General features: G+C 44.6%; 1 protein-coding gene across 1 annotated transcript; it reads right to left on the reverse strand.

Moving 5' to 3' along the window:
• Positions 1 to 698: 698 nt before the first annotated feature.
• LOC134092685 (docking protein 5-like) lies at positions 699 to 9,762 on the reverse strand. Its single transcript, XM_062545712.1, has 5 exons — positions 9,644 to 9,762; positions 8,867 to 8,974; positions 8,606 to 8,720; positions 1,575 to 1,800; positions 699 to 928 (listed from the first exon to the last, which is right to left on the reverse strand). The coding sequence occupies exons 1-5, from the start codon at positions 9,707 to 9,709 to the stop codon at positions 808 to 810; spliced, it is 636 nt and encodes a 211-aa protein (XP_062401696.1). The 5' UTR covers positions 9,710 to 9,762; the 3' UTR covers positions 699 to 807.
• Positions 9,763 to 20,208: the final 10,446 nt, after the last annotated feature.

Here is a 20,208-nt window from a genome sequence, read left to right on the forward strand (position 1 = left end):
AGGTAAATCTGTCTATACATTCTGACATACCTGTCTTTCTATCAGGCCTCATATATAGCCTATGCTTGACAGCTTATGACAACGTAATGACTCAAGCAATTGAATAAGGCATTTGTATAGAAAATTAATTGTATGGATGTACTAAAGCAGTTGCTGTTTGTTCAAGATTAGGAGAAATTGCTTTTATGATGTGCACAAGTGATAAAATTATATGGAGTCTGAACAAGCAGTCCTTAGAATTTCGATTCTGATCTGAGAAATAAAGTAAAGCATCTGTAAAGGGTTACAGGTTCTATCCTTTAACAGTTCCTTTGTTTGGTGTTCCATAGTCTGTATGAGTTGTAAGTGTTGGTAATCAAATTCATGAGATACAGGAACAATTATAACACATTTGTAAAGTTACTGTAACAATCAATAGATCAAATAATGTTGTGGCACATTTTGAAATCACAGTTTATTAACCATAGAGAAAAAAATAACCTCAACTTTTGTAGTAATGTAATACTTTCTTTTTTTGCAATGGTCATCATGTGTAACCATTAAACGGTTTGTTGCCAGCAGTTATTGAGCGATGCATTGTTTATCCACTAGAGGGAGATGGTGAACACACAACAGAGCAGGTTGTACTATTTACAAGACTGGACCATGGGGTTTCCGCTGAAGTCACCTTCATTGATCCTGGGTGGGGAAAAATGTTTTCAGCACACTCTCTTGAGAGCTTGAAGCCAAAACAATTTACAGGGGATTGACAGGTGGGAGGGCACACCTGAGGCTCACCTGAGCAGACAGGTAAGCTGGTGGACAGGGCTACCTGAGGGGGCAGTCCTGCTGCTTTATGATGGACTGCACAGCCGCACGCACTCGCTGATAGATTGCCTCTCCTTCCATTGTCTCGAACTTGACGAGGCCTTCTCCTGTCTCACACATACTAGAGGAGACAGAACAGACTTCAGAGTTGAACTTCACACTGATTGGCTAAAGTTTGTTTGAAGTGCAACAGAGAACTATTTGAAGAGTTTCGTTCTAAAACGCTATATCCACCATTTTAATGAATTTTTGTAAATAGTTTTTTTGTACAATTTGTTTTCAATTCCCAGTAATTTCAGTAGAAATTATTTTGGACTGTTATTTGATTTATCTTTACTCAATCAAAACAACACAACTGTAATTTGATTGATATTTCCTGGAATACACAATTAAATATTATGACTTTTTAATGTTTTTATAGCGATATATATAGCGTTTTGGAATCAAACTCTTCATTTGCTCCTTTAACCAAATAAAAAATATATCATAATCATAAGAAAGAGAGAGAGAGAGAGAGAGAGATAGAGAGAGAGAGAGAGAGAGAGAGAGAGAGAGAGAGAGAGAGCGTCATAGATTTACATTCAAACACCTGTCGATTGCTAGCTACAGCTCCCTCTTGTGTTCAGAATCAAAATCTATATACGTTTTCTCATCCGAGTGCACGGCATGACAGATGTTGAGTGTGTGGCTAATAGGCCCAATACAGACGTTTCTTGCCATAGGTAACTGAGATACATGTGTAGTGTAGAAGACGGATTTCTACCAACCGGCCCGCCTCAAACGTGAACCAAGTGCGGTCCCGTCCAAAGCGTCTCAGCGACGTCAGAGGCCAGGATGCACATTTGAGACTGGGGTTCCGCGAGTCCCAGAGAGAGATGGCCTCCGGGCCCACCTGCAAAACGCACTCGCCCGACGTCATCAGACCCTTGCAAGGTAGCAGACACACACGGAAGCGCTCTGAAGGGACAATAAAGATAACACGCACAGGGCCTCAGGCTAGCCTTCGTTTGTTTAGACATTCAATGCCGTATTCAGGTTTATATTAGCAAAGACTATGTGAATATTGTTATATTTCTGTATACTTGAAGAAACGGAGACGGCATTCAGTTCACTGTTTATTCCAGCAACACACTCATTGAACTAACGTACAGGGTGTAGCGTATCTCACATATATTATTCATCAGTAGAGGGCGCTCCAACACAACCCCAAACCCTATATACGTAACTAAACAAGGATACAACACTCCTCCCTTTTTAGTAACTAAATCATCTACTATAAAAATGCTGTAAACACATTACTGTAAAACAGGAATACAGGTTAGCATCTCATTATGTTAATAATTTGCTTGCCTTTTAACTCATGCAAAACTAAACAACCTCACACTCTTTATTTAATTTTCAAGGCTACGAACTCATGACTAAACCCTGGCCTTTGAGGCCATTCACTTAAAGCAAACATAGAAATCATAAGTCCAGTCTCTTTGGAGCTGTGTGGTATCTCTGTGGATATTTTCTTGGTTCAGGTTCGGTTGTGGGTGCTCTGACTGGTGTTGAAAGTGGCGTTCGATATGCTGTGGGTGTGGTGATCACTGCACTTGCAGGCGTGTGTGTGTGCAACTGTTGTCTTGGTGTCATGATCCTGTCTCTACTGATGGCTTCAGTAGCTCCTGCAGTTCCCGGTAAGTTCATCTCCGGTGTCTGGTGCTCCAGTGTCTGGTGCTCTGGTGTTTGGGCATGAGGGGGGTCATTGTCAACAGGTGCAAAGTCCATGGTTTCCTTGGAGGACAGCAGGTGGTCAATATGGACAGTGCGCTCTCTCACACCATCATTAATCAGATAGGTCACAGGGCCCTGACGCTTCACAACTGTAGCCCTACTCCATTTCTCCTTCCCCTCACGGAAGTTTCTCATTCTGACCAAGTCACCTGCATTCAAGGTCCGCAAGGTAGAGGAAGACCGATCATGGTGTGCCTTTTGTTTTGCCTGCTGGGCTTCCATGAATTTGGCACGGTCCGGCCTGAGGAGACTGAAACGGGTCCGCAGCTGACGTTTCAAAAACAGCTCGGCTGGAGTACATCCCGTGACAGAATGTGGCGTACTGCGGTACATAAGGAGGAAGTTTGCTAGGCGATGCTGTAGGGAACATTTTGGGCCTTTTTGATCCTCACTCAGTACCTGCCTCATCAAAGATGCCTTCAGTGTCTGAACGGACCGCTCAGCTGCCCCATTTGAGGCAGGATGGTATGCCGGAACCAAGGTCTGCTTGACACCATTATTTCTCAAGAACTGTTGGAACTCTGATGAGGTGAATTGAGGTCCGTTATCACTGACACATTCTTCTGGCAGGCCATGAGAAGCAAACAGACCACGGAGGACTTCAATGGTTTTTAATGCTGTTGTCACAGTCATGTGCACAACTTCAAGCCATTTGGAGTGGCTGTCCACCACCACCAAGAAATGTTGCTTATCCTTTTCAGCAAAATCAATGTGGATTCTTTGCCACACTCGGGAAGGCCACTTCCAGCAGTGCAATGGTGCAACTCCCGGCATGTGTCGTACCGCCTGACAAGCTTGGCAGTCCTGCACTCTATTTTCGATATCATTATCAATTTGAGGCCACCACATACAGCTTCTGGCTAACGCCTTCATACGGCAGATGCCCTGGTGTCCCTCATGCAAATCATTCAACAGCCGTTGTCTGTGTATTGGTGGAATGACTACTCTCAGTCCCCATAGGATGCATCCATGATCAGCTGACAGCTCTGTCCTCTTATTGAAAAAGAGTTTCAGTGAAGAATCCCGGAGCTCATCCGGCCATCCCTCCAAAATATAATGCTGCACTTTGCTGAGAATTGAATCTTTCTTTGTGCCTTCTGCTATTTCACAGGCTTGTACCGGGAGTTCATCCACATAAGAGAAATAAAAGATCCCCTGTTCAGCAGCTGTGTCATCCATCTTTGTTTCTGGCAGCCGAGACAATGCGTCAGCATTTCCATGATCCTCCGATCTGCGGTATTCTATGTCATAGGTGTAGGCCATTAGGATCAGTGCCCAGCGCTGCATCCTCAGCGCCGCCAATGTCGGAATGGCTGAATGAGGCCCTAAAATGGCCAACAATGGCTTATGGTCTGTAATCAAGGTGAATTTCCTCCCGTAGAGATACTTATGAAATTTCTTAACCCCAAAGATAATCCCCAGCGCCTCCTTTTCGATTTGAGCATATTTCTTCTCCGCCTCTGTCAGAGTGCGGGATGCGAATGCAATTGGCCTTTCTTCCCCATTTGCCATCACATGGGAGATCACAGCACCCACCCCATAAGGTGATGCATCACAAGCAAGCCTAACCCTTTTCTTTGTGTCATAATGCTCAAGTGCTTTACTTCTCAGTAGCTGTTCCTTGCCTTGTTTAAAAGCAGTCTCACAGCCTGGAGTCCATTCCCATGGAGCATCTTTCTTCAGCAATGCATGCAGTGGCTGGAGTAGTGTGGCTAAGTTTTCTAGGAAACGTCCATAGTAGTTCAAGAGGCCCAAGTACGATCTTAACTCCGTCACATTGCTCGGCCTAGGTGCATTGACTATGGCCGCCACTTTTACCTCAGTGGGATGTAGCCCCTGTCCATCAATGAGATGTCCCAGGTACTCCACTTGGTCCTTCATGAACTGACATTTTGCTCGTTTGGCTCTCACTCCATATTTCTCCAGCCTGCTCAAGACCTCTTCAAGTCTCTTTAAGTGTGTTTCTCTTGTGCTTGCCGTTATCAATATATCATCCAAAAAGCAGGTGACTCCATCCAGACCCTGCAACACTTGGTCCATCACCCCTTGGAAAATCGAAGGTGCACTGGAGACCCCATATGATAGGCGATGATATCTATACAGTCCACGGTGAGTATTGACTGTCAGATACTTCTCTGAATTTGGGCTTAGTTCGAGTTGCTGGTACGCATGTGACAGATCCAGCTTCGAAAACCATCTACCCCCTGCCAATGTTGCAAAGAGATCTTCTGTGTTGGGTAGAGGATAGGTTTCCTCCTCTACACTCTGGTTGATGGTGACTTTATAATCACCACAAATTCGAATGCTCTTGTCAGATTTTGGGACGACAACTAAAGGGGAGGCCCAGTCACTACGATCAACTTTTGAAATTATTCCCATTGCCTCCAGTCTGTCCAGTTCCTGTTCAACTGTCCCTTTCAAAGCATAGGGCAGGGGTCTGGCTTTCTTGAAGATGGGCGGTGTCTCTGGCTTAATCCTGATGTGCGCTTTGAATCCACGGATTGTACTAGGCCCCTCGTCAAACACTGACTGGTAGCGTCGCATCAGTGCCAATACCTCCGGCTCTCTGTCCCCTCTGCTTTGCACTGTGAATATGTTTGCCCAGTTTATCTTAATCCTCTTCAGCCAGTTCCTCCCCAGCAGTGCAGGGCGGTCACCCTTCACTATGACCAGTGGTAATGTCTGTCTCTGAGCCTCATATGTCACTGCCACAGTCATTTGGCCCATTATAGGAATGGTGTCCCCATTGAAAGTGATCAATGTCAAGTTGCATGGTTTTAAGGGTAAGTGTGACAGGGTCTTTATGTATGTTTTTTCTGGCACTAAGGTCACTGCAGCTCCAGTGTCCAACTGCATTCGGACTGAGGCACCTTCTATGTTTAAGTCTATTCCAATGCCACCTTTTCCATCTGTAGCTGTATAGACTGAGTATACACCAAATAGTTCATTTTCACCCTCACTAACCTCATCTTCGTTATTTTCCTCCTGCTCAACATATTGTGTTGTCACAGTTTTTCCACTCCTGCACATGCGAGCGATATGTCCAATTTTTGAACAATTGTGGCATTTTTCTGCTTTGAACCTGCAGGCAGTGGCTGTATGTCTGCCTCCACAACGATAGCAAGGCTGCCTTCCCATGTCCACCACCGATCTATTCAGCTGGCTACCACTTGGAACTGAACGTATAGTTTGGTGATCAATTCTTGTTTTCTGTCTGGATATCTGATGTACATCCGACACCTCCTTTGGTTTCCCCGCAATTTCCACTGTATTTTTAGATGCCATTTCCATTGAGCTCGCAATGTCACAAGCAGCCTGAAAAGTTAGGTCACGCTCTGTCAGCAGTCTTTTTTGAATGGCTTCTGTTTTCAGACCACAGACAAATCTGTCCCTTAAAGATTCATCCAAATATCCGTCAAACTCACAGTATCTGGAAAGCTGTTTCAGCGCCACAATGTATTCAGCTACACTTTCTCCCTCTTGCTGATTTCTCCGTTGGAAACGAAATCGCTCCGCGATCACCATTGGTTTTGGTTTGTAATGGTCTGTTAGCGCCTTGCAGAGCAGCACGTACGTCATTGTGCTAGGCTTTATCGGAGCTGTTAAGTTCTTCAATAAACGATAAGTTTCTGCCCCAATTGTAGACAGAAATGTACTGACCTTTTTGTCATCGGGCACTTCATTTGCTATTGTCCACTGTTCAAAACGTTCAAAATATGACTCAAAGTCCTCGTCTGATTCCTTGTATTCTCCAATACTCCCGATTTGGAAAGATGCCATGATGCTACTTTGCTAATTCCACTTCGCTAGCTTCCCAGTTTTCTTACTGCTGAACTTTTCTTTGCTGTCTTTCCTGAAAGATTTTTTTCCGTCTTCCTTATCAAGTACTGATCGTTTTCTTTAGCCTACTTGCACAATAATCCCATCCTCGTCGCCACTGTTATATTTCTGTATACTTGAAGAAACGGAGACGGCATTCAGTTCACTGTTTATTCCAGCAACACACTCATTGAACTAACGTAGCCTACAGGGTGTAGCGTATCTCACATATATTATTCATCAGTAGAGGGCGCTCCAACACAACCCCAAACCCTATATACGTAACTAAACAAGGATACAACAAATATTGTCTAAGCGTGTTTTCCAGACAGCAAATCCTATTATTAACACCAGATCAAAACTGAAATGTGAAACATCTCTGGTAGCCGAGTTATACAGAGTATGTGCCAAAGATACTGTAGGCTACAGACTGAGTGCCTTTAAGATAGACCTCAGCTGTGCTGTAGGGTATGGGAGAGTTTTATTAACCAGCATATTTGCTATAATCCAGAGCAATTGATAGTAATAGCCAGACATGCAGTCATAAGATGTATCAAGTTCGGAAACAAGACTCAGTGTGTGTGTCACAGATGGGTGCTCACAGTGGCTTAAATCTGGCCTGGATCTGGCTTAGTTCTGGCCTCGTTCTGGCCTAGATTGAGTTCTTGAATTTCCCTTGGGGATCAATATCTATCTATCTATTTATCTATCTATCTATCTATCTATCTATCAATCTATCTAGTTATCTAGTGCAAGAGCCAGAGATGTAATATTTAGGAGATCAGTGTTGGAGCTGGGTCATATGCAGGTCTATAGTCTACACCCAGAAGATCTGAGGTCCCAAAGCAGGGTTGGTTTAGAACTCCAACATCTTTTATCACCTTGTTACCATACACGGTTGTCTTCTACTGTATTTGGTCGTGTGGATTTGTCATTTTATCATCCTGTTTACATTGTAGTGTATGTGCGTGGTGTCTTAGCTACTTGGACCTTAAATTTCCCCTTAGGGATCAATAATATCTATCTATCTGTATCTATCTATCTAACTATCTATCTATCGTGCAAACAGTTTGTGATGAAGGTAACAATGCTGTTACCGTTCGAATGGAATGTCAGCACCAAATCATTCAAATTGAACTGTCCAAAGAAAACATGTTCACCACGAACGTTCGCCACTGTTTGTCAAATTTGAATGCACCTCAGGTCAGATTGGGATGAACAGGGCCGGATTTGATTTGGAACCTGCGCTTTGGCCAGATCTGGTTTACATGCAAAAGACCACCTGGAGCAGGACCTGTGGTCTGGCTACCACCATACTAAGCTCTATCGTCTAAGATTATGGGGAGTCTGCGCTTTATTTCTACTGCACAAGAGGCGTGATCAATGACTCCGTACGCTTGGATAGTCCTTCAACCAATTAGACCAATCAACCAGTGCGTCTTTTGGATAAGCTAGTTTGTTATTGGAGCCAAAGGTTGTGGACAGGAAGCAGGAGAGATAGATGTGCGGGTTTCCAGCCTGAGCTGCCGGGCGAAATCCAAATTCAGGCAGGCAGGTCAGGCAGGGTGCACCCAGCCTACAGTAGGACGCCTGGTCTGGTTTGGAGACTCTGGAGGAGGCATATGCTCATAATGTTCCGCACTCACCACACTGCTGTGTGAGGGAAGAGGCCAGCAGGTCTGGCTCGCCACTCCGGAGAGAGCGCATCCCATCCTGAACACACTCTCTGTGGAGGACCTTCTGCCAGTCTGCAGCCTCTTTCTCTGACCACACACACACACACACACACACACACACACACACACACACACACACAGTGTGTGTGTGAGGGAGAGAGACAGAAAGAGAGAGAGAATATTTTGAATGCCATATCAACATTCAAATGCTTGCTAATGAAACAGTCAGACATGACAACTTAATATGAGACCGATGGACACACTAGGCACTGGAGAGTAGTAAGGGTCATTTGTGTGAACTATATTCAGCTGACACATCTCTGGAGTGCGGCTGAGTTGTTAGCAGTGACAACACATTCAGAATTCATAATACAGTAGGCCTACTGAACGGCTTTGTAAAATGAGCAAATACTCTTATCTGTTCTTGTCTCATCAAATGTGTATGCAGCCCTAGAACCTAGAACTAGAAATCACACCTTTAAAACAGAAATAAATACACAGAAATAGAGATAGTCAGGTCCACACACCTGAGTCACAGGTAAAGGCTAGCGTGCTGTCATCAGCGAAAGTCAAAACCAAACCATTCTTCTTCTTCTCTTTTGATGGTCTAGTGACATCAGTGACATCTTTCAAGTCTATCACCTGAAGAAGAAGATGAATATCTCAACATGGTCTGTTTGTCTATTTGTTAACAGATGAAATGGGCGTACCAGAAGCTGAATAGGACTGAGTTACGTTATATTGGGGGCTTTTTGTGTCATATGGCCGTCTTGTGATGATAGCCTTGCCTTTTGATGGCAGTGGAAGTTGGAGGCTCGCTCATTTGGGAATTTCTCCAGTCTGTTTGGGCCTTTGCTGGAAGCTCTCTTAAACACAAGCCAGCACCTCTGATAGATCTGCCAGAGAATAAAAGGTTATTAATTCAAAATCATCACGTTTTGTTTAATTACATTGGTTGAAGTGCGCAATACTACAGTATAGTACCTAAGTGTGCCGTAAGACTTTACAGGTGGAGAGCAAAATTCCAGGAGGATTTTTAATCAATTAATTGAGTTGTGTTGATATGATACATTTATAAAGATTTTAACCAGTAAACCGAAAGTCTAGGTGATTGATATAGCGTACGGCATGTTTAGGCATGTTTTCTCTATCTGAGATGTCACATCAGCGCCAGTGTTCTGGATGTTTCTCAACCTGGATCAGACTGTTATCGTTAAATCATAAGCTAGTTTCGTAACACATCGAGATATGAATACATTAATGATTGACGTCTTTCTTCGAGATTAATCATTGACATTGTGATAAACACAGCGGCCCATTGGAAGTAAACAGCAGGCAAACAAGTATGATCCAGCAGGCTTGCGCTGTGTGGACATAGGACGCAATCATAACCACAACAAACCAACAGCCGCTCTCCTCCTCTCTCGTGCTCCCTCTCCCACTTCTGTGGCTCGCATTTAGTTTCCATAAAAACATACAGACTCAACACACACACACACACACACACACACACACACACACACACACACACATAGAGAGAGACAGAGAGACAACATTTGACTTACCCAAAAATGTCTTCTCCGGATTTTCACATAACTTTGTTTAAGAATGTCAGAGAACTCTGAATCCATTCTGTCCTGTGTTTCTGTGAGCGTGTTTGCACCTTGTGTGTATTTGTATGTGTGTGGGTCAGAGAGAGAGAGAGAGAGAGAGAGAGAGAGAGAGAGAGTGTTAGAGTGAGTGAGCGTAATCCTCAGACGTTGTTTATAACTACTCTGGGTTGCTCCCCTTCCTCCTGTGGGTCTTCACCTCTCTGGGGTCCACACTCAGGCTGTGCCCTCCGTAGCGTCTGCAGTGCCAGTGAGAGCAGCAGTTGGCACAGGGAGGCAGCTTCAGACCCGACTCAGTGGGCAGATAGGCACTCCAGGGACTCAGGCACACCACAGCGTGGTTTACTGGGAGGAGGTGGGAGAGAGAGAGAGAGAGAGAGAGAGAGAGAGAGAGAGAGAGAGAGAGAGAGAGAGAGAGAGAGAGAGAGAGAGAGAGAGAGAGAGAGAGAGAGAGAGAGAGAGAGAGAGAGAGAGAGAGAGAGAGACAGATAGAATGACTCCTGAGGCTTCGGCCGGGCAAGAAACCTCCTGCTCAAGGAATGTCACGGCTTGCCAGGTTTTTAAAAAAGCTGCCGGGGGCCAAGATGGATGTTATCACTCTGGCTACACACTGTCCTGTCTAATTTCAACATGACCTTTCATTCAACGAAAAGACCCAAGGAGATCTGATGATATAGCTTCAGCAGAGACCACTGCCATCAGATGTGTGTGCGAAGCCAGTTTATTGGGCTTTTCAATGGGGTTTAGAGTCAAAAATATAACAGCTATATATTTTAGTACATGTCGTGGTTTGTATAGCAGAGAACTGCACAATGTATGTACTAAAGCCATGCCATGTAGATTTAGGTTTACATTAGTTTCTGTTCTCCCCATGGTTAGAACTCATGGCTGAGAGCTACAATACAGGAATGTGTGATAGGTTGATCAGTCTCTAGGCAACATAAACCATGACAGTGACACTGCACTTGTGTCAATTTTGTTCTCTTCTATGTTCTTGTGAATTGGAATTGTGGATGTGTTGTAGCCTAAGAGCGCATAAGTGGAAGTCTGACCTATAAATACCAAGACCCTCCTTATGAATAAAACACACTTCCTGTTAAGTGTAATGAATAGGTTAGGAGGAGATGGGTGCCCAAAGGGGCCTTACGTTAGGGAGCTGGCTTGGACCATCTCAGGAGACATAAAAAGATCTAAGATCACACCGTTAGTGCAGTGATACTCGACACGACCCGACACAGCACCTGACTCAGGCTAAAACCTGGCTCCAGTCTGGCCTTGATCCTTGTACCTGTGCTGAATTAACTCTCGATTTAGCCGTCGTGTAGGGGGTCTGTGTGTGAGTAGAGCAGGAAGTAGGGTTCCAGTTGAGCCTTGCATTCGGTTGAATTGATATTTGTGCATTTGGTGGGTTGTTCAGCCTAGCCAAAATCTATAATCTATGACAGACTTGAAAATGGGTAATGGACTTACACTACGCAGTGTCAGGGGAGTCATGTTTGGGTACTTGAAATGAAATGAAGGGTTAAACAATTACAACAACGTTGGGCTGCTGTTTGTCATGGATGTTGTCCAGTTAGATGAGGTATCGTACCATGAAATCTATGTGGAAATAAGTGGGGCAAATGTTGTTGGCGAAAGCATCATTACTTATTTTCAATTTGACTCTGTGCCTGTTCCACGGAAACATGATACTGAATTCTCCCATGCAGTTTCCAGACAGATTTGTCTGCACAATAAAAAAAAAACACATGTCTATACTGTATCTATGTATGCATCTGCCCATAATAAAGGTGGTACATTATTGTGGTGTATGTATGGCTCCATAAGACTGCCTAAGAGCAAGAGGGGACAGGCGATGCGCTCAGTGCCTGAGAATGTGATTGGTCTACAGTAGTATATACAGACGAGGATGCTTTTGGAGCGTGATGTCAGACGCGTCTCTCTCCACAGCATCTCAGATCTGCTGCGCTCAGCGGCAGAGTCCGCGTGGCATCCGAGAGATTCTTCGCTTTAAAGAACTTGTTTATGTTTTGTCCCAACTTGACGCTTAGTTTAGTCTCGGCAGCGGCCCTGAAGCAATTCCACAACTCAGTGGGCAGCGGTAGATATAGCCTGGCGTAGTGGAGGTCACCAGGAGCCTGCTCCTATTAAAGATGTGTTAAAGAGACGCGGGCCCGACCCGTGCCAACGGGAGCTTACCAGGAGAAACATTTACCCACATAGCTGTGCCACGTGTGGGGCCGAGGGTCCGCGGGTGTGTGGGCGTGTGGGCGTGTGGGCGTGTGGCGGAGGGTATAAATGGCACTGGGGCTCATTAACAACTGGGGGGCCCCCCAAAAATAACGGGCCACGCTGGCTCCAAAGCATTTTGGGAGCTCAGGGTTGTTGTGTAATTTTAGCTAGTTTGAATTTCAAGTGGAGGACAGTGTGGTCCGTGTTACTGGAGAAGTTATAAACCTACTCTCTGAGGAGGAGGTACACTCTTAGAGAAAAGATGCTATATAGAACCAAAAAATTGGTTCTATTGCATGCTTCATATATGTCACCCCTAAATGGTTCTTTTGGGGTACCATTTTGAAGAGTTCTTCAAAGGAACCCCTAAGGGCTCTTTAAAGCCTACATGGTTCTCTAACACCCGAAGAACCCTTTTTTTAAGAGTGAAGAGGTGGAGACGTCACAACAAGAGACTGTGGCTCTCAAGCTCACAGTATGGCAGTTGACTCTCCACCATGTCTCAGGTGTTCAGGTGAGGTGACGCTCAGGTGGTGTTTGACACTAGAGTGGGCCCTGGCCTGACCTGACCTGGCCTGCTTACTCTGGGATCTGATGGGAGTCTGTCGTCGATGAGAGGAAATGGATACCGGTACTTAGCTGTGATTTGGAGAAAGTGAATTAAAGTTATACGTGAGAGAGCAGAGTAGAAGCTGTGCTAGAATTTCACTCTAACCAAACCTGTGTACCCCCCCCCCCCCACACATACCCCCCCACACACACACACACACACACACACAAACACACACACACACACACACATACACACACACACACACACACACACACACACACACACACACACACATACACACACACACACACACACCCCAGTGACCCATGTCATGGCCCACCTGTGCAATGCAACAGAATGACACTGACTTTTCCAACTCAATGCACCCGTGTGTTGCCTCATCTCAGATGTTTTGTGTTTGGATACGCGGACCACATACACACACAAACACACACACACACACATACACACAGCCATACATACTCACACACGCAAACTCTACGCTAAGGTGAATGAACCGTTGGCAGGCGGCCAAAGCAAAGAGAGGTTGAGAAAGCAGGGTTAAAGTAGCAGGAGTCTACGTTATATCACTTGGCGGACGTTATGTGTGTTGTGTGGCGGTGAATTGGGCTGTTGCGATAGCGATAGCGAGGGCTCCATCCGCTGTGACATTCCAGAACACCGTGATGTGATGACATGACTGAATCTGTGTCACTTCAGTGTCAGCTGGCAGCTAGGCAACAGGGGCAATGTGCTACCACTGAACCCACCGCTTAGATGTAAACAAGAGAGAGAGAGGGGGGTGGGGGGTGGGGGGGCAAGATAAACAGACTGACAAACAAGAAGAGAAGAGAAGAAAGAAGGAACAAAGAAAAAGAGAAGAAATGTGACAACTACACTGTTGATTTGATGCTAGTTGGGGTTCCTCTCCTCAAATGCAACATTTTGGAAAAGTGATGCAGTTCAATTTGTTTAAAGGCCTAACTATCCTTTAAATGTGCAATTCTGTGTACTTGTAGGTTTTGAAGAAAAAACAATGAAAACGTCCTTGAAAAGTAATGAAAAAGTTTTGAAGTGAGTCCTGCATATGGCCAGCAGAGGGCAGACTAGGTGCTTACAGTAAGGCTTCCTGCAGCAGTTCACCATATCAAGTGAACACTATGATATCACCTGAAGATCAGGTCTATGGAAGGAATGATAGTAGTAGGAACAGAATATAGTCTGGAAGTAGCAATATTAGAATGTTGTTGTTGTACTTGTTTTGTCATAGTAGCAACACTAGTAGTAGTAGTCAGATTTGTTTTTGTTGTTGTTATTGTCGTTGTCATAGTAGTCGTAGTAGTAGTAGTTGTTAACGGGTTTCCTTTTACGATTTTGTTGTTGTTTTTGTTCTTATCCATGCTGTTCTCGTTGGCTCCGTCGTTAATGGATGTTGTGAGTTGAGATTTATTGCCGTGTTGATCCGAACACGCCTGTTCCACTGCTCTGGGTTCTGGACCAGAGGAACGCCACTCGCCCGCCCAGCCCAGCCCAGCCCAGTGACCAGGGGCGTCGCCTGGCCAGGCCTGCGCCGAGCTCTCAGGAATAAAGCCTCAAATATGTTTGGACGGGGGCTGAGTTTGTTCAGTTGAGTTTAACGGGGGCGAGGGGTGGGGTGGGGTGGGAGGTGGTGTGTGTGTGTGTGTGTGTGTGTGTGGGGGGGGGGGGGGGGGGGTGGGGGTGATGAAGTGACGGCTTGAACTCTGACTCGGTATTGAAAACAGAGGTATTAGATCAAAGCGTGTGGATCAAAGTGTGTGACTACTGAGCTCTTAAAGTATGTGTGTGTGTGTATGTGTGTGTATGTGAAAGAAAGAGAGAGAGTGTGTGAGCTTGTGTGTGTGTGTGTGCACATGATTTTGTGTGTGGTGTGTGTGTTTTTGTGTGTGCACATGATGGTATGACGTGTGTGTGTGTGTGAGCGTGAGCGTGAGCATGAGCGCGTGTGTGTGGGTGTGAGTGTGCACATGATTATGTGTCTGTTTTTGTGTGTGCACATGATGGTATGACGTGTGTGCGTGCGTGTGTGTGTGCGTGTGTGTGTGCGTGTGTGTGTGTGTGTGTGTGTGTGTGTGTGTGGTGTGCGGCCACTGAGCTCTTAAAGTGTGCGTGTGTGCCTGTGCCTACGTATAGACCACCTACTGTAGTGCCGAACGGCCCCGGTGACCTGCGTGTGCACGGATCAGTCCACAGGAACTGTCGAAAACGCCGTGGGGAGCTTTTACTAGCCGCTCCGAAATGACATGTTTCGGCGCTGTCTCAATCCAAGCATTTATCCGACGCTCCCAGTTAGCATGCTCATACCATCACACATCAATCACAACTCACACATGTTTCCAATTCAGCCCGCAGCCCGAGCCAAGTTCACTGTCGAGAAAACAGTCTCATCTGGCAAAGGGACTCCGGAGCGGAGGAGGTTTTGGCCCGGTTCGGGGCCAAGTCTGGCCCAGGTGTGGCTTGGTGTCGCACGCCAGATGTCTGATGATATCAAGTTGAACAAACATGTTTGTCCTGAAATCACGTCTGTTGCTGAAGGACAAGGGTGTGATATTAGACAGACTGAGAACTCGGTCATGTTAATTCCAGGCTAATGTTTATGAATCAATAGTGAAATAGAAAACTCTGAACAATCTTTGCACTCAATTACAACACTCAACAATAACATAACATAACATAAAGCAGTACAAAAGAGTAAGGGCAGTACGTTATGTATAAGAATAAAGGAATAAATACAGTATGTACGTACATTTAGAAATAAATAGATGCTATGGGTGGCCTTGTTGTCCCTGTCAACATAAAGTATGACTGAAGAGATTCTGGAATGCATAGTGAAATAGAATGTATTGAGTGTGAGGACTGAAGAGATTCTGGAATACAGATAAAAAACACTTACTCATGTGTTGGTGAATGACCACTTATGGATTTAATGCAAATGAGTTCATTTAGCTTTGAAGGTAAATGTAGGCAATATACAGAGTGTTAATTATGTATGTGTGATATGGTATTACAGTACATGATGTAGTTCTATGTGTTATATTGTGGCAATTATAGTTATATGACTGTGATCAAATCAGTGTTTCTTTTTCAGTTTCACTTCCCCTTTGTTTTGTCCAATTTCACGTCACATCTAAAGCGCTGAATTGGGCAAGTTAATACAGGTGCCATTCCGATCCCAGGCAGGCAAGAACATAAAAGCGATAATGGTGATGTGACACCGTGCGCCTTTTAATTACAAGGCATAGGTGCGCTCAGGTGTCTGCAGACCCCCAGGACGTGTAGCGCGGGCCCTCGGCCATTGTGAACGGAACGCAAACAACATATTTAGCGCTTGGCGCAGGCTGGCGAGCGGGCCCCGGGGGGGGGGGGGGGGGGCTGTAGCGCCCGTCATTAGCGTTGTTTTGTCGTAAATCTCCTCGGAGTCGGAGTGGGTGCGGCGAGGAAGAGACGCAACTTCGCCGCTGCTCGCGCGGCGTGGCACGACGCGGACGCACGGACGAGGACGAGGGCGAGGGCGGGGTCACGTGAGTGTTCTCTCTGGACACGGCATGGAAAAACACCCCATGCATCTCACCCCGCTCTCTCTCTCTTTCTCTCTCTCTCTCTCTCTCTCTCCTCCTGTTTGCTCTGCCGCTGTTTGCCCAGCAGTGAGAGTTTAGGCAGAACAACAAGTTTATGGCACCAAAGTAGGGCTGGTGTCCAGAGTCCACGCTGGTCGAGGGGCCTTGAGGAGGAGGCTCCCGGAGAGATCGATCAGGTTGAAAGAAATACAGTACATGAAGCTTATGAGTGGGTGGGTGGGGTGTGTGTGCGGCCTTGAGGGGTACGATTACGCAGGCACCAGCATACCATCAACATGCAATTATATAGAGTTCACTCACTTCCACTGACCTCGCTGCACTATGCCGACCTAGAGCGATATATGTGTGTGTGTGTGTGTGTGTGTGTGAGCGTATATATACTGTATGCGTGAGTGTGGCTACTCACATACTCCATTTTTATACTGTATGTATTAGGGCTGTTCGATTTTGCCCAAAAATAAAATCACAATTTTCTTTTCTCAAAATCTGATTTTCGATTAAGATTATACGATTATTTAGTGAAATGACAAAAGGCAAGAAATTATTTCAAATATGCTGATTTTTATTGAACATTTTGCAAACAATTTCCCCATTGGGATTTAAGTGCAAATCTTGCTCTTATTAGACAAAATTAATTATTAATAATACATGTTCAATACTTGCAAACATAAGTACCGTAATAGTTAAAATGAGAAATCGATTTTACGATTTCACATTTTAACATCGAATTAAACACATAATTGCGATTACGATTTAAAATGTATTAATTGCGTAGCCCTACAGTAATATGTATACATGTATCAGTATGTACATGTGATCACGCATCTCATCAGTCTCATCTGTTGCACTTGATGACTCGGCACACTCTGTGTGTCATGTCCTCCCATAGCGCGGGAGTGTGTGTGTGTGTGTGTGTGTCACAACTAGTCTTGCTGCTCCTTGACTTACCATCTAATTGTGCCTGTTGAGTTGTCCACGACCGCTGCAACCTTGACAAGGGACAAGAAGGAGGCGGTCATTCCTATAGCCACATTCTCCCTACGGACCATTGCACTCTCTGATGCTCTTATTCGTACTGCTCTCTACCTTTTCACATTTTTCCTAGAATTGTTCTAGAATTGCTTAAAATGTTTACTGTGTTGTAAGTTACTTTGGTTAAAAAGCATCGGGCAAATGTAATGTAATGTATTGTAATGTAATGTATTATAATGTATTGTAATATAATGTAATGTGTGTGTGTGGCAGTAACCCCTAATAGACCATCAACAGAAACAGAGAATGGCTCTGATGTTTTTGATGTGTGTGAATGAATCGCCACTAGTGGGCCATAAACATGTTATTTTGTAGAGTTCAGTGCCCTGTTCACTGGCCCCAATGCACTCTATGGTTAGAGGACAGTACACTGGTGTGTGTGTGTGTGTGTGTGTGTGTGCGCATGTGCGCTCGCGTGTGTGTGTGTGTGTGTGACATGTGTGCTACATGGGTAGTGGCCAATAGTGGACCACTAACATGTAAATCTCCAGAGTTCAATCACTTACTGCCCTCGATGCCCTTTGCAAACATAAAACACTGTGTGTGTGTGTGTGTGTGGGTGTGTGCTACATAGCCAGTGGACAGTAGTATACCATCAACATGTAATTCCAGAGTTCAGTCACTTTGAATGCCCCCAGTGCACTCTACGGACATAGGTTAAAAAATCAAAGGCTCACCGTGATCCCATCCTGTACTGTGTGTGTGTGTGTGTGTGTGTGTGTGTGTTGATCCTATCCTGTACTGTGTGTGTGTGTGTGTGTGTGTGTGCGTGTGTGTTGATCCTATCCTGTACTGTGTGTGAGCACATGCTTCTGGTGGACCACTAGCCTATTATTCTGCAGAGTTCAGTCACTTGGATTGGCCTTGATGCCCCCTACAGACGTAGAACAGCTTGTGTGTGTGTGTGTGTGTGTGTGTGTGTGTGTGTGTGTGTGTGTGTCTTTAGCATTGGCCACTGGTGGGATTATTTGCAGGGTTCAGTCTTTACTGGCCTCAGCGCCCTCTGCGGACAGTTTGCATTTGTGTATCTACAGTATGTGTGTGTGTGTGCGTGCGTGAGTGTCTGTGTGCGTGCATGCATGTGTGTGTGTGTGTGTGTGTGTGTGTGCGTGTGCGTGTGCGTGATTTACTGTCTTAACATGTCATACGTGATAAATAGTGTGACATCCTCTGTTATTTTGCCGCTTACACTGTTATTTGGACTCCACGTCACCCAGAGCCTTACACAGCCATACTGTATACACGGATCATCTGGAGTGAGGACTCAAAGAGCCATGTTTTTAACATGTACGCTTCAGTCTTGCACCGTATTCATCCTGTTTTTGCACTGTTTTTCATGCATTCATGGGTTGTCTTTTTTGTTATGAATGTACACATGTACAGTAGTAGTCTACGCATACTGTACATGAGTATCAAATTTCATAGTTCCAAACATGACATTCCAATCCACTGTTCATTTATAAATGATCACATTGCTAGCTATGATAATGTATGTTAGCCTGACATAGCTAGACTCAGTTCTGTTCAGAGTTTGAGTCAGGTACCACACCATTGGTTTTATGATTATGGGGGGGAGTTTCAACCACTTCAAGGGAAAACTGCCTCTGCAATTGGATAAACCTAACCAATTCAGAGCAACAGAACAGCCAAAACCGGTGCGGCAGTGGTAGTGTAGTGGTTAAGGCTGGGCTAGTGTACAGCAGCCTGTAGGGTGGTGGTAGTGTAGTGGTTAAGGCTGGGCTAGTGTACAGCAGCCTGTAGGGTGGTGGTAGTGTAGTGGTTAAGGCTGGGCTAGTGTACAGTAGCCTGAAAGTTGTCAGTTCAATTCCCCTTTTCCACCATTGTGCCATAGAGCAAGGCACTAAACCCCAAGTTGCTCTGAAGACAATGTAATCTCTTGTAATATACAGTAGTTGACATATATGTCACATTGGATGATAAAAAAGGGTCTGCTAAATATAATGAATATTCAACCACACATTATTTTGTATAGGGCAAATTCAGGCAGGCTTCAAGGCTAAATATAATATATGAATGTGTTACACTGGTTAAGATACTTTCCTTTTCCCAATAAACTGGCATCATAACTCAATATATTTCTGATGCTAACACTGCAACACTGCAACATGCAGTGAAAATAAGCTTATTCACCATCTCCCCCAGAGTTATATAAGATGATACATGCTCTTGTCTCATGCGCACAGAAACTCAGTCTGATGCACTCAGTATTAGCCTAGCTTAGCATAGCTAATTGAGGTGGGCAGAACTTATGTCAATGGCCTCCTTGCCAGACTGCTAACAGGTTCATTTGGGTTCATCCGGCTATGATGTCTCTGTGAGAAAATTGTGTTAAATGTTATCTAATTAGCTCATTGGGCTAGATTTAGACCAAAACGAATGCCTGCAAGACAAGTGTGTTAGCTTTGACCTATATTTAGCTAATTTTCTTTTATAGACCATTAATTCCATAATGCCTCTTGATTAATAGTAGAGACATATAATAATAGTTTTGCATGTGACTTTATATATTGCATATCATATTATAATCTATAATCTATATCAACAATCTATAATCATTGTCATAGTGACGTATATTTCAAAATCTGTGCCTTAATCAATGGTATGTCCATTTAGAGAGATTAAGTCAGAGACCCATTGTATACTGAGTGGTTGCCAATTTGGTGCTACAAGGCACTTAGCATACAGGTCGTAAGGATATGTGCTATATTCTGAACTCATGACCCCGCTCGTTAAAAGTCAAAGTTCGGCTTTGGTCTGAGAAAGCATATGATCAACAGTGTGCCTCATTTACAGGAAATGGAGAGAGAGAGGGAGGGAGGGAAAAGTCTAGAAAGAGAGAGGTAGAGAGGGAGAAGTATGGGAAGAAAGAAGGAGAGAGGGAAAAGTAGCCTATGGAAAGAGAGAAAGAGAGAGGGAAAAGTCTAGAAAGAGAGGTATAGAGAGGGAGAATTATGGGAAGTGGGAAGGAGAGAGAGAGGGAGAGTTGCATAAGATGTATTATTAATTTAATTTTATTGTTGTTACTGTCAATTGTATATTTGTTTAATCTTTATCTTCTCTACACT

The sequence above is a fragment of the Sardina pilchardus genome, chromosome 9 (assembly GCF_963854185.1).
Source record: "Sardina pilchardus chromosome 9, fSarPil1.1, whole genome shotgun sequence".
Lineage (NCBI taxonomy): Eukaryota > Metazoa > Chordata > Actinopteri > Clupeiformes > Clupeidae > Sardina > Sardina pilchardus.